The sequence below is a fragment of the Tyto alba genome, unplaced genomic scaffold (assembly GCF_018691265.1).
Source record: "Tyto alba isolate M040663 unplaced genomic scaffold, T.alba_DEE_v4.0 Super-Scaffold_42, whole genome shotgun sequence".
Lineage (NCBI taxonomy): Eukaryota > Metazoa > Chordata > Aves > Strigiformes > Tytonidae > Tyto > Tyto alba.
Genome location: NW_024881318.1, coordinates 20,898,586 through 20,920,869, shown reverse-complemented (window position 1 = coordinate 20,920,869; position 22,284 = coordinate 20,898,586). Strand labels below are relative to the sequence as shown.

The following is a 22,284-nucleotide window of genomic DNA, read 5'->3' as shown; positions in this document are numbered from 1 at the left end:
ATGCTGAGAAGCACACAGGAGAGCTCCAGCCAAGGTTTTCTTCCCACCAGGACTCTATGAAGTGCTTTCACCTAACTAATGTCTAGGATAGCAAAAAAAAAAAAAAAAAAAAAAAAAAAAAAAAAAAAAAAACAAAAAAAAAACAAAAAATTTAATGTACATCAGTTAAAACATTTACCATTCACAAAGCATGTTTAAAAGAAAATACACATGCAGTAAATAAAAGCTTACAAAGCATTTTAACACTGTGATCATAAAAGGAAAAGGAAACCTTTCCACTGAGTAGCAACCAATAATGTGACAGCCACTTGTGAAGATCAAGCCTCTGAAAAGGGGAAGTCTCAGTGGTTGTCTAGAGAGTCTGATGTGTGGCAGAATTACATGGGTATTAATGTTCATTATATAATTCTGTGATTAGATTACTTACATCAAGAAAGCTAACATCAATATGCAGATCAATATCTACATCATCAATGGCTCCATATTCCCTGAAAGGAAAGATTACATTAGAACTCTTTAAGATACTCCTCAGCCCAGGAGTACTTATAACAGGGAAGATTTTATAAAGAATAATTTTGTCTGTAAAATCAGAATGGTTATAAAATACACATTTACATAGATTGGATCAGTATTCCCAGGGGTGACCGTCTGCTGCACTGAAAATTTATTCCAGTGGATCTTGCTTAAATAAGCTAAATCTTTTTTTTTTCTACTGATTCCCCCGAATTCTCTCTCCATCGCTGCTCTGCATTTTTGTCTCACTTATTGCACAAAGAAATCAAGAAAATAGTAATGGTCACATGCTGCTCCTATTTATGACAAAAGAAAACCCTAATTTTCAAAAGTATTTCAGTTTAACAGTCAGTAACCTCAGGAGAAGCTTGAGATAAATCATTGAAGACAAATACAACACAGCCTAGAGGGTGGCATATTATACCTGTGGGATTACTTCATACATTCAAGCCTTTGTTCGTCAAAACATAAAGATCGCCCTGCAATATGCTCAAGGCAATAGTTACATTATTTTATCTGTTGTGTGTAGTATTACTGGAATCCCCAAGGTTCAGATTTAACTTACGCTGACAGGTGTTTCATTGTCATCTGAAATCTTACATTTCAAGTGTGACTTTTCTGCCTCTTATTTTCTGACTCATTCTGATTGCTCTCCCCCAATGTATTTGAAAACTTCTCAAAAATAGGACTAGAAAATACTCATTCATACACTAAAATAAAAAATTGCTTTCCTTTTCATTTAAATTACTTAAGTAGACAATACTGTAAAAGTGCAATCTCTCAATTTTTCACAGATCAGCTTCCAGTCACTAGGTTTTTTTTCTTTACACTGCATTTATATGCTTGTTCTTACAGTGACTTCCACACTTTTCTAATAAACTAGATTATGGCAGTGCACAGTAGCAGTTGTGCATAAATAAGTTGATATGTTAATTTTGAAATACAAAAATATTTTTGTGACTATAACTATCTCCTACCAAAGTAGATTTTCAGCCCGTGGTAGGACCTAGCTTGCACTGGAAATGCCTTGACCTCTTGTGAAGTTTGGTGGAGGGAACTGCTTCCACCAGACCTCAGCATTCCAATGGTTGTCTCTCATAAGGGCAAACCCGAAGTCTCTCTCTAGATTGTATGCACCCACACGTGGCAGGTAAATGGTTGGCCAGGGCTGTGTTACCTGGTGGCTTCCCAGCCATCCTGACCACTGCTCCAGGGTCCACCCACCTGGAGCTGTACAGGTGTTTGCTGACCTCCTAAAGTCCACTGAAGACCTGGCTTTGAAACAGTGAAAATTTCCACCTACCGAACAGCTTCACCACTATTCTACACAACAGTGGACTCAGATTTTTTTGTTAATTTTCCAGAAGATTCGAAGAACAAATTGTTATGAACTCCTAGGCAATATTTATGATTACAAGCTGTTGTTATGCACATGCATGAGATTCCAAAGGCTGTGAACAAGCACCATTTTATAAATTAAACAGAAACATAGTTGAATTAACAAAACACAGAAATATTAGTGGAAGAAAGGATAAGATAAAAATAAGTTATAACTGTGGAATTTCCATACTCACTGAAATCCTTTTTCCCCCACTCCATTACCACCCTAGAAAATGTATTTTAGACACAAGATGTTGACTCCAGCTTTACTTTCCCAAGCTGAAAGGGAGAAAGAAATGATGCTTTCTTCCAGCATGTGCAGCTTATGATCTGCCGCCTAAAATGGCTCCATGTACAATGGCTCCATGGCTGCAATGGCTCTTGATTTTGAAGCTCACAGGGGTCCTCTGTCCAGCAATTCACAAGCAATGTAAATAGATACTGAAGAGTTTGGATCAGTTGGTCCAGAGGTCTTTCTCATGGCTTTGGTGGCCAGATTTCAAAGGGCAGTGGAGAGAAGCAGGCAGGTATAGGCATTTCACTTTTATATGTACAGTTAACTCTGTGACAGCTGGACCTACTACTAAAAAATGGTCAGCTGTCTAGGAAATATGCATCTTAGTGGGTGTCAATGTCAGACAGAGTGCTCTCTTGACAGAGAAGTGGAGCTGCAGGACAGCGATGAAACTGAATGCTTAACACTGTGTTTGTCATTTCCAAGAATTTACAGGTCTTTTCAAATGCAACAGGGTGGAAGAAGCATTGAAGTCTTCCACATACCTAAACCAGCCACAGATGCCAGTTTCTACTACAGTGAGCCCAAAGAGATCACAATGCTTCCAATAAAACAGTTGATTCAATTAATTAGACGCATTAAAGTTTTTGGAAGGTTACATATAATGTTTCAATTTTAGGAGCCTGAGGGAGCCTATTATCAAGGTATGCTCAATTTCATAGTTATCATTTTGGCAACTAAACATTTATCTCACTAAATGTTCTCAAAAAATGTAATGAAATTTCTGCTTAATTTGAAAAAGTATAGTACACCATAGTTGTAAACATACTCTATCTTCTTAGACAAAAATAACAGAGCTTATTGTTTAGAGGTTAAAGGGAACTGTTACTTGCAATACATGTATGTCTATCTTCTCTGTATTTTATTACATGGTTTGTATGGCAAATTTGATATTTTCTTTGTAATACATCTCACAGGTCTGTTACATCTTGCCTACCTGTTATTTTTATGAAATTATTAAGATTACATAGATGGAAAATGAAGTTATAAAAGACCTGAAGTGAATTAAAAATATCATACAGCTAAACCCTATGGCAGAATCATGCACACTCATATATGTCCAACAGAATTTTTGTCTAATTACTCTTTGCATTCCACCTTTGACTAAGGTTCCACCACTTCCCTGTGTTGGATACTTTAGATTCCCACAATTAGAAAGGCTTCCTAAAATCTAATAAGATTCTTGCTTGTTGCTAACACAGCAAGTTTCTCATTGCCTCTCTCATGATGACACCAGATAATATTAGATTGCTCCTCCTATCTACAAACAGTTTTTTTTGAAGAAGAAGAACTGTTATTATGTCTTCTTATCTTTTTTCCAGGCTAGACAAATCCAGTTCCTTCAATCTTTCCCTCAGAAAAACATTTACTAAATCTCTTTATTTCTCTTGTTCACCGCCAGGGCAAGAGACAGAGTATGACAGTAAAGGAGTTTAACAAGGGTTTAGAGTAATGCTGAATTGTAATTTTCAACAAAATACAACAGCCTGATCAAATACTGACTGAACTGCCAAAGACAATGATGTTTTAGAACTGGATTCCAGGGGCTGTTCTCAGCACAGCCAGCTGTATCAGTACTCAACCACAAAAACAAAACAAAACAAAACAAAACAAAACAAAACAAAACCTAACACAAAACCAGTATTGCTAGCCAGCTGTGCTCCTTCCTTTTGCCACACAATATACAGAAATCACCAGAAGTGACTCATGCTTTGGCAGTCAGGGAAGGTCTAGAAAGAACTCAATCTCCAAAATGTTAAAGGTTCTACAATATGGAAACGTCAATGACATACCTGAGAGATACTGCATTAGGTCCATAGAGCTCTCTCACTGCTGTCAAATCAGCCTCCAGTTGTGGGTGCTTGTGGAGTTCTCCATCATAGCTAACCTACCAGAGAAAAACAAATATGCTAGGAGTTCTTATTTATTTCATTACTGGCACCCAATCTAGGCTCTTGACAGTTCCCCCTCCAAAATACGCTGCATAAAGATTCCTTAATGCCATGCTCAGAAAGGGCACTGTGTTGATAAGCTGAAGCAGCATGATCTAGCTCTGCTAAGCAGAGATCTGCAAAACAGGGACCTCTGCATCGGAATTTTTTTAGAGTCCCCACTCCTGTTTGTGGGAAGAGAAGCTGCAAAGATTCATTCCTCTGTCCTGTCTTGTCGGGTTTTTTTCTGGGACACGTGTATTTTAAGACTGTTTAGGAGAAGAACGATGTCTCCCCAGACATACCATCCCAGTCCAACTACTACAGGAGAAAGGTTTGCTCCCTATCTTGCTTGTTGTCACACTCTCATATATATTAGACATAGAATGGCTTGGGCTGAACAAGAGAAGCATGAAACTATTCTATATATGAAGTGTCTTAGCATCTAAATTACATTTTCAGTCTACTCATTGGCTATATTCTATTCATCAGTGCCATGATATCAGATGAAAAAAAAATATTAAAGAACATGTTCATATTTTAAGCATTTTTCCAGAGAAGGTGTAAAGAAACAACTATTTAGACATCATCCCCATTTTTTAGAAACTCTACATGAAAAATGAAAAAAGTTATGTTAGTGCTTACAATATAATGCAAAACTTGTGAGCTGGTTTGGTTGGACTGTATGAAGTCAAAATAAGTAATATCCTCTTACAAGGACCAAAATACCTCTTTAGGCTAGTAACAATCTATTCATAGTCTATTACTACTTTCTCGTTAAGCAGTATGCTCCTGATTGTGTGAACCTAATTCTACTTTTTTACAATTGGAATGACAGTAGTTCCACAAGAGTCAGTGAACTTCCTAGATTTGGACAGATTCAGAAATGAGAGTCTGATTTGGCTTTATCTTTGACAAATTCAGAGAGCAAAGCACAAGAGTGTAATTTATCTCTTTAGACATATATATATCTCCTTAGACAGGAGTTCCTGCAGAGAATTCTTGCTACTGCAGAACTGTATCTACAGTTTGTACATACAAATCTGCAGGAGACAAGTGCTGTGACACTTTCAGCTCTGATGTACTTTTCAATCTAATTAAATAAATTTCAATAGAATTAAAACAATAATCCGAAGATAAATTTTACATGTGAAAATTAGTGAAGAGTAATTTGATTAGACTTAGAATTCTTCAAATATAAGGCACAGAATTCATCAGCATAGCATGGGCATGTGTTTATCAGAGATATCAACGATATTCATGACCAGAAGAGTATAAGCCAAGCATCCCTCCCTTGTTTGGGCCAGCATGTCAGAACAATTTTCCAAGTAGAAAAGCATGGCAAGAAAACCTTTATTATAGTTTGGTTTCCCCCCCCCCCCCACTTTAGGTAGGAACAAACCAATCCTTTTTCCATGCTTATTACTCAAAGATGAATTCTTTAATGATGCATAAATAATTGCTGTCCTGCTTCCAAAGAGAGCACAGCAATCATTTCACAAATCATAGCTGCAGTACACTTGCCACATTTGTTGGTCCTAAACCACATTTTTTTAATCAGTCTTATGTATCAATAATAGTAAAATCCAAAAGGAACACTGTACAGAACACTGAAGGACTCAACATAATGCTTCTGCCAATTTATTTTCTGATGGTAAGAGGTTATGAACTCAAAAAGGAAACAAACCAGTGCTCTGGCAAATTGTAACACCACAGTATGGTATTTTCCACTCCTGAATTAGTGCCACAGACATAATGATGTATGCAGAGGAGACTGTCAGAGTTTTGTATATCTGCATTTGCAAGTGTGTCTTGTAACTGAAGCACTAGAGACAGTGTTTTAATCTCCTGTTCTCATTTGCAAATGTAGAAGATAAAGATTCAATGCAAGAATTAACCAAGAGTCTCTGAGAAAGTTAATAGAAAAGTTAAAAAAAACTGTTAACTTTGCTGTGTCTGAAAGGTCTGTGTTCAAATGCCTCGGTTTTTAATCTGAGATCTGATTCAGATTATTTTGTCCCACATAATGACAGAAGGTTGCATTTTTAAAGGAGATTAAGTGATTTACAAACCTAAATCCCATTGAAAATCAATAGGACTTAGGCTCTTGAATCACTCAGCTACTTTATTTATCCATTAAATCCTTAGGGAGGATTATAAACAGGTGTCTAGGAAGTGGATACAAACACTTAATTTATGACCAAAAGGTCGTATCTTGTTTTCACTGCCCATCAAATGTCATTTCCCATCCTCCATGGTCCTTGCTTCATCATCAGTGGCTCTCTGGTCTTTCCAGCTGCAACCACTTAGAAATGTTAAGAATTATCCCTGACCTCCACCTCTCCCAACTGTATTGCACACAATTACACTGGCATCTATTCCCTCTAGTTGCTGAAGTCAGTATTTTTGTCCGCTTTCTCTGTGGGCACAGCACACACTTGTCTCAAATGAAGCAGCTTGCCTTGCTTGTTCTCCACATATAGAGTCAATAATTTTGTCCTCCCAATACACCTGGTGCTCACTTAGTAAGTCTTACAATCACTTTATTTGAAAAAGGACTGTTCTTTTTACCTCTTGAGGAGCTTTGCTCATTACCTGCTTTGCTTTTTATTTTCTGAGTCTTCAATATTTTCTTTAATTCTACAGGTCTTCTTTGAAATTTTGTCTTATTGACCATGAAATTTTAAATTCAAAAGTTCCTTTTTTTTTTCCTCTTGTTAAATACACTTTCTATGATGTCTTTTTTTGTGTATTTGTTCTTCTTACTTTGCTTTTTGAATATTCTATGCTCAAGACATTCACAGTCATCTGGTATTTTATTTTTATTGCTGATCCAATTATAGTTTGCCAGTTATAATTCCTTCAATTAAAAAAATGTTACCTTAAAAAAAATGACAACGCAATATAATGTAGTTTCCACTTCAAATATAAGGCAACTAAATTCTAACCAGTATTTCCTACTACACAGCTCTTTTACACCTTCCAAAATGATGTAGTGCTCTCTGTGTTCATATCTCATAGGCAGCATTAATATTTATTCCTTCATTTGGGCACTGGCAAGTATCCTTTACCAAATGTATTAGCACTGATTCAAGAAATAAGCACTCCCAGCTGTTTGCTGCCTTCTCTTTCACCTTGAGGCTACTGGCCTTTCTGCAGAGTTGAAAAATGAAGCCAGTACACACAACTCATCACTACAGGGCAAAATCATAAAGTTTTTCCTCTCAGGCAGATTAAAATAAGACACTGCTCTTTGCACTGAGGTGTGTGTCTATGGTCCTCCCCAGCACTCTGTGGGCCTGTACGAATTGGTGGCTAAGAGAGGCAATTCCTGCAGTCATTCCTAAAGTGAACATGAGTTAATACCCCATGTCAGTTATTTCTGACACTGAAAATACATTCTTTCAGTTCCTGTTTCAATCAGTTTTAATAGCTTTTCAGGAGTATGGTTTTTTTTTTGTTGTTTTTTTTTTTTTTTTAAGAGTAAAGGACCTCAAGATGTATTTTGTATTCAAATCCCACCACGCTGTTGGATCTGCAAGACAAGAGGCTCAGTGATGTCCTGCTCATCAGCATCCCACGCTCCCTGCACTGACCCAACCGGCTGGCACTGCTGGTGTGCTCCTGCAGCCTTGGCTCTGCACCCAGGGCACGGATGGCTTCAGCCTCAAGGCTGAGGCAGTGACAACCTTCATAAACAGCAACTGTAATTCGCTAAAATGTTCATCGAAATAAACAGTTTTAATACCGTAAGTGAGGAACGATTCCTTTGGGGCAACAGTCAGAATAAAAAGATAAGAAAAATCTGAACAAAGAGACTAGCAGTATGAAGTGCACTATTGACACTGCAAAAGGAAAAGAGATGAAGAGATTTTACCTCCCAATACATAAGAGAATGTAATAATAACTAATTCTGCTGAGGGAAAGACAGAGCAGTACATTAATCTAAAAATATGCATCATTTTTCAAGGTGAGTTTAACTGTAGAGCTCAGAAAAAGAATGAACTATTGCCTAGTTCAAAACTGTTTCGTAATAACCATTTTTACCATTAAATTGCAGTGCTCTTCAATTTACAAAATGGCAGTCCTCCAGAGGAAACGGATTTGGATCCAGCTTGACTTCCCATTTGTATCAATAATGGAGTAAGCTTTAAAGAATGAATATTTATTTCCTGGAAGTAAGCAACCGGCTTCTATTTTCAAACATTCTGAAAAGTACTTGCTTCTTCTATTCTTAAACCTTTGCAAATGTAAAGAAACTAATCTTATTTTAAATTTTATATAATTATAAAGTATAACATACTCAACATTTCTGCTATAAAATACTATGTATATATACACATGGCATTCTAGTCAATGTTGAATAAAAATAAGGAATTACTGTCATAAATTTGTAATGTAATGAACAGAAGCTTTCAAATATTAATTTCTTGAAACTTGTGCAAAAATTTCCCCTCTTACCTGTCCACCATAATAAAATTCCTCAGAATCATTATCTCCTTCAGAGTCGTCTTCAACTGTGCTGTTGTGCCGTGAGTCCTTAATGGAAAAGGAAAGTTAACAATGATATAAGCGATATCCTATCTTGCAATTACAGTTCTAATTATAACTATAGGAATAATGTTTTTACAGGTAAGCTCATAGCACCCTTTATTAAGAGATATTTTGGTATAATTTTTCCAGAAAAGTACCAAGGGCCTGTTTTAAGGATAGTGAAATATCAGACAAGGCAAGCACCCACTAACTGGGTACATAAAAACACCCTGAATGTATGTTGGAGAGACAATACTTTGTCTGGCTCCAGACACAGTGTGGTATTTTAAGGAACTGGGGAATTCAGTAGGCTACGCAGAGATACTTCACTCCGGGCTTTTGCTAAACAACACATAATTTGGTGTTTCAGAGACCTAGTAAAACTCTAATTTACTTTATCCTGGTAAATCAATTCCAATAATTTAAGGAAATAACTAAAATCTGAACATGGGATGTCTTAAGCTTCTTTCTGTGAAAAACTGACAGACACATAGCTACTTATTATTTTTAACCGAAGTTTCAGCCTGTTGCCAGAAAAGTTCAAACTTAATTTTCTGACGAGCTCTGTTCTGAGACTTTGAAAATTAAAGATTAGAAAGTAATACTCTTGCCCAAGTAAAACCTGCTCTAAATAGGCTGCTCTGTGAATAATTGCATTCAAATAAACAGAACTGATCCTGGTACAGACTGCAACTCAGCATGAGCCGAAGTGTTATATTCAGCTTCCCACCAATGGATCTTTAGTTATAATTATGTAATTGTTTGAAGATATTGATTCTTGTTTCCCACAAACCATGTGTTATTTCTAAGTCCTATGCTGACAAGGATCCCCCCCTAAGGAACACCTGCTAAAATCATTATTTTTCACATCAACCTGAACATGATGTACTTACTGCTTATTTTGTATATATGTCCAACACAGAACTGACATAATGGTAATCAGATGTATGAATCAAAGAATAGAAGTTACCCCTAAATTCCACGTATTCATAAGTACCCTCCTTACCACCAACTTCTATGGTCAGACATTCTAATCACATGTCCCTACCTTTGCCTCTAAATTCCTGCTCTACTCACTGTATGTATACATAGAACAGAAATTGTATTTCAGCCAATTCGATGGCAATTTTCTACAAACCATAAAAATAATTTCTGCTTCTACTTCAATGAAAAGAAACAAAATTAGTCTTCTTTGTTTAACACTAACCTTAGGTCAAGGGAAAGTCTTTGTTAAAACAGAATTCAGCTGAACAAAAATTCAACAGAAACCAAAGAGAAACAAAACTCTCACATCAGAATAGTGACAAACCCATCCCATCCTAACCAAACCTCTGTCTTGCCAACAGAAATGGCCCGTGTTAGAGACCTTTTCCTGAAGGTTTATTTTGGTTTTTTTTCAGTACTCTCATATTTAAGTACCTCATTCAGATAAAAAGTAAAAGCTCAAACTCAGTCCTGTAGAAGCGAACTGTATCTCAGGCTTTTCATCTGATGGGTAAATTCTTCCTGCACTTGAAATTTTTCTAATGTTTACTTAACACTGAATACAGTGATGAGGCAGTAGAAGCAAAGTATTTCTAGGGAAGCTTTTTACACCAAATCAGATTTTATCTACTAAAAAAACAACCATACACATTAGCATATCTGGGCATGCTTATCTCCCCTTCCCAGGATCAAACACAGATTGGAGTGTAAAAAGCAGTCATCAAAAAACTCAGCAATGACCCTAACCAATGGCAGTCTGTAAGTCAAGCACATGAACTCTTGATGCAACGCTCAATTTCTTGAGGTAGGAGCCTATGTGGCACCTTCTTTGCACCCATAACACTGTCAAACCTTGTAGACTTCACGTTAGTGTCACTTCTTCTTGAGTTAATGTCCCAGTGAGACTGGTCAAGGACCCATGCCAGAGGTACAGCAAAATACAACTTTAACTGGAAAGCATTAATACTCCAGACACTACTTATGCTGAATACAGTCATGCAGAGGTTTACAGCCTCCAGTGGTGCTGCTGTAGGCCACATGAAGAAGTAGTGAGCTAATAAATGGGATGTGGTCCTGTGTGAAAGAGTAGGTTAAAAGGTAATTGCATCATGATCTACCTCTCCAGGACAGCTCTATTTTTAGGGTAGACGAGGTCTATACCACTGTTGAATGGAAAATGAAATAAACGTTAAAACTGTATTTCCTAGGATGGGAGCATTCCTATCCCAACTGAGTGATTCACTGGTTAATCCACACATGAAACCCAGAGAACTACACTCAGCGTCTAAAACGTGTAAATGTGTACATCTTGTGTAAGCATGCATTTGACAGGAAATCTATGGTAAACATTGATATTTTATTTTTCTGTTGTTTCTTAAGATAACTTCTGTTAAAACATGCATACAAAAAATACATACCTCTCCATTCTCTCTCTGTAATTTTGATTTTATGGATAAGCAATAGTTGACATCACTGGTTTTTCTTAATTCTTAAAAGAAAAGGGAAAACATGGAACATCTGTGAAAAATGTGAAATCATTCTGCATATGGAGACTTGAAATACTTAGTTGCAGTAGCAGAGCAAGTTAGGAACAAAAAGTTACAGATATGTAAAGCATCAAAAAGTTTACAATACAACAGTCTAAAATTAAAAAGCCCCTACATCTCAGAAGACTCATATCTTTAACTGTGAAATGAACTTCAGATAGTCCATCTAGGAGATTTGTTCTTCCCAATCTGTGATTTACAATTTAGGGGTGTTCATTAATTTTGTATACCTTATAAAAGAAAGAAAAATCAAAACCCCTCACCAAAATTATATCAGATCATCTTTCATACAAAACATAGGTTTTAATTCTATTCTAAATGTCAGTCTTTATTTCTTCTTAAATTACAGAAATATTTGCAAGTAAAATTTATCTTAACTTCTGACTGTAATGGCCAGTTTGGGTGTCACTGCTTTGACTTCAGTGAAATTATTCTTGATTTACATTGGTATAAATGAAATCAGAGACTGAAGATCATATTGGTTTTCCAGCAGAATTCAAAGTAATTCTGTGTTATTCAAAAAAAGCCCTAAAGCATTGTAATAATAATAAAAAGACTGCAAAGTCAAGTGTTCCTATCTGAAGAACTGCCAGAATTAAGACTGCTCTGTGCAGTTTCTCCTGCAGCCTAAAATCATCAGGGAATTTGTCTGCTAAAATCTATAAAGTCTCCATGGAGTATGCACAAATCTTGATTATATATTGTATAAATGTGCCTATATGTCTGAAAAGCATACCCTTTTATGTATCAAATAATTTTTGAAAGTATGGAAGTAATTTCAAATGAGAGGTCCCCAAAATCACTGGGAAAAAAATGTATTTTTTTCTATAGTCTAATTTAGTGAAACAGCTGAACCATTTTGTTTGAAATTTCCTGAAATAATTCACCAGAGGCAATGGTAGTTATAGACTGTTTCATCCCCAATGGTGAAGATTTAGGGAAGTTTTGAGCAAGTGAGCATGAAAACTAGTAACTGGGAAGTATTAAGCACCTCTGACTGTATTGAAGGAGACTTGCTTTAGCAAAGACTGCAAGACATTAAAAGAATAAAATACATTCTGTCCACACAATCATGGTGATCCCCAAAAGAAATGTTTTAATTTCTTCTATTCTGAAATGTAGGAAAATTTACTACAGAAAGACTGTGAGAAAATAGCAAACTGTATAGCTGTACACATTAACATATCTCCCTTTAAGAGCAGGTAACATCTTGTCTTTCCTCGCAAAATATGAACTTGGTAAGGCACTTGGGACAGAAGATTACCTGTAGCGATTTGGTGGAAAATTACTGGAATTGGGTCTGTTGTAACTAACACATCTTCATCATTATCAGAACTGGAAACATAAGTGTTATCTACGAAAGAAAAACACCTTTCATGGTGAAGTCCAGTTGTGCTCTGCCAGCTTCTTCCCACGTTGCCTGTCCCACCCTTGTACCATAAGGAACCACTCCCCAGATGGTTAGGGAAGACAAGCACTATCATCCTCCTCGTGGTTTGTTTGGTTTTTGTTTTTGTTTTTTTTCTCTTGAGATTGCTTATGAAAAGAAAAATACCAAAAAGATGGAAAATTCGTACCCAAATCTTATACAAGCAAACCCCTAGAGTCCGATGTCATGGCTTTCATGAATCATACCAAGTGCTGCTCTGAACCATCGACAAGGCTTATGGAGGTTTGAACCAACTTCTTCCAAAATTAAGATTTGTTCTATGTTTTTTGCTACGCCTGACACTAAAACTCAAGCCAGATCTGCTGTGCAGAGTGAAGGCTGCATTCAGAGCTGGGTGTTAACAGTCCATTATGCAAAATACCTGTGTCTCATTTTGCTTAGTCACATAAAGGTTGTTTGAAGTATCTTCTAATCAGTGGATAACCTTTCTTGCACCTGATTCAGGGAAAAAAAAAAAATTCCTCCCAATTATACAAAAATGTTAGGGATGGATATGAACATGGAAAGTCTATCCCAAATTTTCTTACAAAATATTGGGATTAGGCTGAGGGGTGTTGTTTTTTTGACTTGGTTTCTTTTTTTGCTTTCCAACCAAACATTTAGTAACAATACAAGGAGCAGCAAGTTTTTATGTAGTATCTGAAGAAGCTAATTTTACATGAATTGCTGAACTGCCTATGAAAGTAGCAATATTTTGTTTTCCACTAATCTGAGATGAGTTGAAACTTATGCTCTAGAGCAGAAAGGCTGACAATTAAGTTAATCACAGATAAAGAGACAAATAAGAGAACTGAAACAAGGACTTGATCTATCATAATTCCGAACACTCTGGTCCCACATCAGCAAAGTGCACGAACGCACATGTAATTTTAAGCACACCACTGCAATATCAAAGCCTCTGACCACAGTGCTTCCAGTGAAATGTTAAAGACGTTAACATTGACTGAGCAGTAAATTCAGTCACATTATCCTTTGTCCTGCAGAGGTTGTGAGCAGCCTGCGCCCCGCGAAGCCCGGGCGCTGCCGCCCCTTCCTTTCCCGCGCAGGTGTGCCACGCTGCCTCTGCAAGCCGGCCGCCGCGCTGCTGCACGCAGGCAGGCGCGCGGGGCTCTACCAGCCTTCCCGCCTGCGGAGCAGCCTCTCTACAACGTTCCCACATCTTCCACCAAGTCTGACACTGTCCCACACCTTCGCCTACTTTCACTCCTGCGCTGTCCCACAAGACAATCCAAGTGATCTGCACTGAGCTTAACACACACATATTGAGTGCAGGCAATTGCTGCAGGAGGCTGACGCCACTTTTCCCCGAGCACCGTGCTCCAGTGGGCACAGCAGTCTGTATCTGCTCAGCTACCCGCTTGGCACAGGCATGTGTTTTAGAGCCACAGCATCGTGTGAATAAAACAGGATCCCTGCAGCCACCTGCTGACGTTCACTCCTTCTCCCACGTCTGTCTGTCGGTAGAACAGGCTGTGAACTATGTCTCCGGGAGAGCAGCATCCCACCTTCTCCATGAAGCCCTGCCTTGCCTCTGTGTGCATGCTCCACCTTGCTGTCATCATTTCAGTGTTAGCCAGCTGGATGGCTCTGGGCATATATAACACAGGCCCATTCCTTTCCCAGATTTGGGAGTCTAACTTACTGCTAAAGAGTCCAATGAGCTGGAATAACAGAGGCCACCATTTGGCTCCAAATATACCTAACACCATATATATGGATGGGAGAAAGGAAATCCAAGTGCTAGAACTTATTGCTGTATGAAAAAGTAAGAAAAACAATAATACATGCTGTACAGAATAAACAATTACCAAGATATACATATATGGAAAAAAGGACTGCTCAGTTACAGGTTTTATAGTTTTTAATTATATTTTCATGTCCATTGTCATTCTTTATTGGCAGCTCGATAATATGATTTTCCCTGCCAAGTTTTTGTTTTCCTTTTCTATTTGGCAGCTTTTATGGTTTTTTTCTTTCCTTCCATCAGTCTAATGAAACCTGAAATTAAGATACTGGCTTTAGTTTGCTTTCTTCAACATCCCGTTTCTAAGCCACTACACCCAGGAACACCTCTCCTCTTAACCCAGGACCTTAACTAGGTCCTCTTAACAAAGACCTACTGCTTGGACTTAGTGGATGAATGCAGCAAACCACTTGCTGCCAAACTGGTTCTCTCCACTTCTGCTGCAATCTAATGAGGTCTAAGAAAAGGATGTTTCTGTTAACACACGTATAACCCACAAATCACTGGGATAAAAAACTACAGCAATTCTACAAGTTTATGGCAGTCAACACATATCACTGAACATATATTCATTAGCAAAATGCTTGCTGCTGCCATGGTTCTCATAGGAGTCATGATACACTCATATTAATGGGACTTAAGTCTACTCATTGATGTCATATTCTATAACTGCTCCTTAGAAGCATTACTTTTCCCAGTTGTGTCAAAGCAATGAGAAAATGGTTACAGGAATATTTTGCTGGAACTATTATTACCTGCGTCTAAAATTTGCTGTGATATTTTCACAATTTCAGCAACATATATATACATTTGAGACATTACTGTCTCAACACTACTCCTGTGAGGTTCTTCAGTGTGCCTTTGTGAGCATATTTTTAGCTTTCACTCCTAATTATGAAACTTTCTAACACCTTCCATTATTGGAAGTTGTCATGTCTTATTACAGTTCCCATAGGCATGATTTAATGCTCAGCTGTTTGTAATCTTCTGATGCTTTATGAAGCAATTCAGCAGTAGCTACACACTGTTATCAGTGCCAAAGAGGTGACACTGCACACATAACAGCATTGCAAGCAGCTAGAGTACATGCATTACCCAAAGCTCTTCTTACAGTACAGAAAGTTTACTTGTGGTGGTATCACTTTTGGCTGAATGAACATCATTCGTATACTAACTTAATCTCTTCTATTTTAATGTATTTGTTTCATGCATTTGCAATTTATTTTAACAGCTCCATGTCCAAGCAGAGAGCAGTGATGAGTGGCATTCCTCAGGGGTTGGCACTGGGACTGGTGCCATTTAACATCTTTGTCAGCAACATGGACAGTGGGACTGAGTGCACCCTCAGCAAACTTGCTGACGATGTCAAGCTGTGTGGTGCAGTGACACGCAGGAGGGCAGGGATGGCATCCAGAGGGACCTGGACAGGCTGGAGAGATGGGCCTGTGCAAACCTCATTAAGTTCAACACGGCCAAGTGCAGGGTCCTGCACGTGGGTCAGGGCAATCCCAAGCACAGATACAGGCTGGGTGATGAGTGGATAGAGAGCAGCCCTGCAGAGAAGGACCTGGGGGTATTAGTGGGTGGAAAACTGACTGTAAGCCAACAATGTGCACTCACAGCCCAGAAAGCCAACCGTGTCCCGGGCTGCCAGCAGGTCGAGGGAGGGGATTCTGCCCCTCTACTCTGCTCTCATGAGACCCCCCCTGCAGTGCTGTGTCCAGCTCTGGGGACCCCAACACAAGAAGCACATGGACCTGCTCAGGGGGGTCCAGAGGGGGACCATGAAGATGATCAGGGGGCTGGAGCAGCTCCCCTGCAAGGACAGGCTGAGAGAGTTGGGGTTGTTCAGCCTGGAGAAGGCTCTGGGGACACCTTCTAGTGGCCTTCCAGTACTTAAAGGGGGCTACAGAAAAGATGGGGAGGGACCCTTTATCAGGCAGTATAGTGACAGGACAAGGGGTAATGGTTTTAAACTGAAAGAGGGTAGATTTATATTAGATATAAGGATGAAATTCTTTCCTGTGAGGGTGGTGGGACACTGGCCCAGGGTGCCCAGAGCAGCTGTGGCTGCCCCCTCCCTGGAAGGGTTCCAGGCCAGGCTGGACGGGGCTGGGAGCAACCTGGTCTGGTGGAAGGTGTCCCTGCCCATGGCAGGGGGGGTGGAACTAGATGATCTTCAAGGTCCCTTCCAATCCAAACCATTCTATAAACTTATGATGATCAACTCTGACAGCCTTCTCCTGGATTTCCAAATTTGATCCGTGTATTACACACTCTTAATCTCCAGAGGATAGAAATTTTTTATAGCTACGCACTAATGGACTTATTGATCTGTAAACATTTATCCTGTGAGAACATTAATTGGATGAGCATGTGCTGCTCTGAACTCTATCAACTAGCAGCTATACATGGAGATCACCTTCCAGTTGAGGAAGATAGCAGCACAGAGCTTCCCAGACTTGACACCATCACACCCTGACCCTAACATGTCCCGGAAACGTTCTTTAAAATACATGCCAGAGAAGAGAGCCACAGCCCTCAGTAATGTTAAGTTAGAGATTTAGGACAAAGAGAGAAAACAAAGAATCTGGCTCATCAAGTCAAAATGAGTATTTTTAGGATCAAAGCTGTAAAATGGCAAAGAGTCATTATCATTCTTAACACGCTGAACACCTCTTCATTACAAAGCAAACACACATCCTGCAAAAACTTGAGATACAAATGAAAATAGGTCTTTCAAAGCATTGAAGGGTTATTTTTAATCAGTAAATGTGCAGCTGGTTTACTTTGTCTCCCTGCCCCAAGCTAGCTACAGTGTAAAATGTTCAAATTCTATCTGGCTTTAAAATATAGGGCGTGATGGCAGAGAATATTCATTAGGTTTTAGAGACACCAAAGTCACTCAGGCACACATGCCATCAGAGCACACTGCAAATAGCATTTGTAAGGGACGTTATAGGTCTGTCAGACACAGGATCTTGCCCAGAGATGAGATCTCACCTGCTGTGGGCATAACTTCTGGTTCAGTGCTCCGGCCTGCCATTTAGTTAGGGTTTTCCAGAGATCATGTTTTGTGATGTTAAATAAAACAAACTGTTAATAACATACAATGAAGATTTTTTTCAACTATTTGTCTCACTGTCAGGTAAATGGCATAATCAGTAAATCAATCTATCGCTGATGTGGCTGTGTATATTATGAATCTCAGTTCCTCCCCTTACTACATTTTGAAAAGATTATTATTAGTAGCAGTTTTCCCTCCAGTATTTACTGATTAAAAAAATATCTCTCATTAAGTTTGTTAGTGTTCTTTCACATAATCCACCATATTTAGCATCACTGCTGATGTTGATTCCTCTCTATGTCTGCTTCAAACATTCTGGTGTTTTGGACAGGTACAGTCTATTGCTTATCAGTGAAGAAGATCAAAGCCTCACTTCTTTAGAGACTCTAAAGGAAACAAGAAATATTTCTTTCAGAAATATTACAGAGATGTTATGGATGAAGATCAAAAAAGGCCAGAGGGTTGCATATCATTCATGGTACTTACACTATTAAATAATTCCGGGTGCAAAATACACCATGTGGTGCAATCCAACAGTACTACCACGTACCTTTACTTGCACAGTGCCTGTCTGCCTTCATCCTTGCTTCCGTCTCCACTTCTGCTAACCTCTGTGCACTCAAAGTATCTGTTCAGTCTCTTTGAAGTAAACCAGGGAAATAAGCTAGCTGAAAACTAGCTTTTCCTATTGCCTGGTTGTCCTTCATATAAATAACTCCCCTTGTCTAGATTGGCCTCACGGTTACACAAATGCTTTTGCCAACCCGGATCAGAGTATGAAAGGGAGGCAGGACTGAGCAGCTGGGAACAGCTTTTCAAGCTTACATTACCAGAGACATACCCACACAGAAATCCTTGGCTCCCACTGACCCTGAGAAGCATCAATGCAAGTCCACAGGCTTAACTTGAAGAATGGGAGTAGTCTCATTAAGGTCTAATTCAGAAGTGCTTTGCTGGCTCCATGCCAGACTGCTCAGCCTCTTGAAAGATCAAGCTTTATCTACCATGCCAAAGAGGAACTGGGTGCTTTCTCATTCCTATCATTGTTGGCTCCAGACATGGAAAGCATCATAAGCTTCGGACTCTGTAGACTTGTGAACCAGGTTTTCCCACCCTGACCCAGCTGATAAATGATGCCTGAAAAGGAGAAATGACTGAAAATAATCTAGTTCATGGAAAACGATTAGCACAAGGATGCATCTGAAAGACATCAATACCCTTTCAGACATTCTCATCTGAATATAGCAAACTGCAGTAGCATGCATACATGTGTCATGGACAGGAATGTTGCACTGTACCTGGGTAATCCTCAGAGACATGCACTGAATAGGATACACTGTAAAAAGAAAAAAAAAGAAAAAAAAAAAACAGAACAGAATTAGTAACAACAACATTAACTGCTGGCATAACATTCTTTCCCTACTCCTGTACTATTTCATGTTTATTTATAGGTTTCTGACAGTCTCCAGGACAGAAGGTAACAACTATTTCAATGGCTTTTGAAGTGCTCAGCTAAAAAAAAAAGTGTCATGCCAATTTTGAAAGCCTACTTTGCTAAACTGGCACATCCTGATTTTAACCTTCTTAAAAAGAATACTAAGAGTGCATTATATTGACTTTAGAGTAACATTTCACAATATCTGTTCTTAAGTTTAAAAAAAAAAAAAATTTGCTCTTTGAACATCAGAACTAGGAAAGTCTAATTTCCCTGCATCTGATTTCTGGGGTTGACTCAAGATTCGGTAGGCAGCCTTTCTCACTGGCTGGGGAACTTCTGTATGTTCCTGTAGTCTTAGCAAAGGCTCTGGATGGCTTGGGCTCCTTCCTCTCATCAAAACACCAGATTTACAACAGCTGTGGCAATTTTATTTGATACCTGTATCTCTTTCTCAAGCTGAGTTCAAATCAAATTTGAAAGAGCCATGCTCACACTAAAGAGTAGCTTCACTATGTAGATTACTTCAATCTGTTTCATCAGAAACAGTCATACAAACACATTGTCCTGGTCCTCCAGCTCGGCCCACATGTGCTTTCCTTACCACCCAGTGAGATCTTCACTAATTTACTGCTGAGTGCAGGACAAATGGGCATGATGGTCTGATCAGTTACCTGACTGCCCACCAAATGATTCTGATTTTTTTTTTTAAGGTTAATGTACGTCTTGATTTTGCATTAAAAACTTTCAACTCTGCAGCATGCTGAAAGCTTTCTGTTGCATAATTCATGTTCATTCCACTTCTAAATCCTATAAATCGTATGTGTCACTTACACATTTAAATAACACATGGTGTCTGTTCATGTCTGTAGTGATTTAAGCAGACACAGGCAGGAAGGCACAGTCCTCTCAGTAAATTCTGGTGTGTATTGTACATTGCTGAAAATTGACTGAGTGGATCTTTCTAAATTACTTGAATACAGCTTCCATGTAGACTATAAAATAAAACCATGTATGACTTTTTTCTTTTTCCCTCTCAAGGACTGCTGTTAAATAAGCTCCACTTTCACAACCCAATGGCTGTAGGGAAGCAATCAATACAAATAAGTACGTCTCTCACACTTTCTTCCATAAGTCAATTGATTACTGCACAGCTCTGTCACCTGTTTTTGCACATCATCTATTTTAGTGTAATTCATTTTATGTACTGTTTGACTAAGAGACAAAGATGCCTGTTTTTTCAACAGCTGCAAATGTTCACATAAACTGAAGCTGACAACAGATTTAGCCACACAACTCTTGATAGCCTCAGTCAAGGCAGAATTAAATCCCACCACTGTGTAAATTCAGCATTTTGTGATTTTTCTCTTTGAATTATTTTTCAGACATTTGGAATAAGCAGCATCTGTACCCCTCATATTGAAGCATTTTCTTTAAAGACTAGGGTATTTAAACATAAGTAAACTGTCATGGTACAAAATACCACTATTTTAAATATCGAAATACTCCAAAATAAGGAAATGGTATCTCTCATTGAAGTCACATGGGGAGAATTCTGGCTTCTGGTGGGAAAAAAAAAAAAAAAAAACCAAACACAACAAAGCACAACCCACCAAAAAAAAAAAAAAAAAAAAAAAAAACCAAAAAACAAAAAGTTAACTAAGGGCCTGTTCTTCCCAAAACCCATCTACCAGATGTTGTGTTTGTAACTATGACTTCCTCCTTCTACTACCAAAAGAGGTAGTTCAGTCTTACTCTTTTAGACTGGCTGCTTGCACACTTCTTTGCTGTCTCCAATATTGCTGTGTATGGGTTTATTTGACTATAAGATTATCTTCAAGTGTGGAATTCTATTCCAAGAAAATAAAAAAATATTTCTAGAACTCACTCCATGTTCCAATTTAATAAACATCTCAATCCAATTTGAAAACTGCAGCAAAGCAGGAAAATTCCATGTATGTATTAAAAAAAAAAAAAAAAAAAGTTTTTTATACTGAGAACAAGACCAAGGGCTGAAGACAAGTTACAGAATTTCCATCACTGCAGATACTCAGAACTGGACTGGATAAGGCTCTCAACAACCTCATCTAACTTCGAAGCTGGTCTTGACTTCAAACTTAAAGTCTGCTTTGAGTAGGAGATGGACCGATGGACCATGTAGTTTGCACTGGTCGTTCCCCCTCCCCATCAATTACTCTATGTGAATATGTACAGAAACCCTATGAAAGCGTGTTTCTCTTCCTTCTTCTTCATCATGTAGTATCTGTGGCAACAGCTGCTGCAGTGATGTTAAATGGAAACTAATAAAAAAATATACTGTACGTCTTGTGAGATGGAACTAAAATTAAAAGGCTCATGAAGATGCAGGTTAGAAATAGTCTCAAACCAGATCCTGTAATGCCTACAAGCAAATTCAGGGTCTGACACAGAGCCCACTGAATCCAGAAGTGGTCTCACTACCAAGATGTATATTATCAGAGAGGAGAAAGGAAAGGTAAAAACAATGTAAAATAAAATTATTTTATGATCCTAGTAATAAAAAGTGCCGCTACAGAAAAAAAATGATCACCAAAATCTGATGTCAATTTCATGTGAAAAACATTAATAGAAAATATATCTGCCAAACCAAAATTAAATGGTAGTATGTTGGAAACAGTAATGGAATCTGATAAGCCTGAGCTGCCATTTCAGAGGAAAGTGTTCAAAGGAGATTTGAACCAAAGACTAAATAACAAAATGCCTGAAAATGAGAAATTTACTTCCAATTAAAATGAACTGACAGTTTTTATTAGAAACACTAATGACTCAACTTAGAAACTGAACAAACTTAGGTTAGACCTCGACACAGCAGAACTATAACTTTATATGGTGGGTGTGTTTTATCCAAAACTCTTTACACAATTAGTTCCAGCTCCCTCACTTTGTAAAAAAAAACGGGAATATCTAATTGTTTTCTTTCCATCTAAATTCACGCCTTCAGCACGTTGGATCTTTGTGCTGCCCTCTCTTCAGTGTCTCCAGATCAGTCTACTCTCAGAAGTATTAGTGAAGTATTATGCCACAGAAAGGTCTTATGGGAACAGCCTTTTAGATAGCCCATTCCTCTCACATGTATTTAAACTCATATTCAGGGAGAATAAATGGCTTGTTTGAGTCCCTAGAGAGAGGTGGTGGTGCTTTGCTTGGGCTTGTAATCATGTGTTAGTTATGTGCAGGCTATGGAAGCAAAAAGCGGAAATAAAACTAGTGAACAGAACGAAACTTGATTGTGTGTCCCAGCTCTCCCCTGTGATTGTCACATAGGATCACACTTTGGCACATTTTTCTGCACTCAGGATAAACTGCTTCCTACTGACTGCACCTGATTTGTCACAAGACAAGATATAACAGGCTAACAGAGGTCTC

General features: G+C 38.4%; 1 protein-coding gene across 2 annotated transcripts in view; it reads right to left on the bottom strand.

The window, feature by feature from the left end:
• The window catches only part of PARP8 (poly(ADP-ribose) polymerase family member 8), a 122,420-nt gene that overhangs the window by 46,190 nt on the left and 53,946 nt on the right, over window positions 1-22,284 (bottom strand). The window contains exons 3-8 of one of the 2 annotated variants that reach the window (XM_033009025.2): window positions 18,743-18,780; window positions 12,448-12,537; window positions 11,055-11,125; window positions 8,581-8,658; window positions 3,982-4,076; window positions 428-488 (exon numbers count right to left, since the gene is read on the bottom strand). In XM_033009025.2, the coding sequence (XP_032864916.2) occupies window positions 428-488; window positions 3,982-4,076; window positions 8,581-8,658; window positions 11,055-11,125; window positions 12,448-12,537; window positions 18,743-18,780 (433 nt within the window). The remainder of the gene's footprint in view (window positions 1-427; window positions 489-3,981; window positions 4,077-8,580; window positions 8,659-11,054; window positions 11,126-12,447; window positions 12,538-18,742; window positions 18,781-22,284) is intronic. The other variant, XM_042804692.1, reaches the window with a different exon arrangement.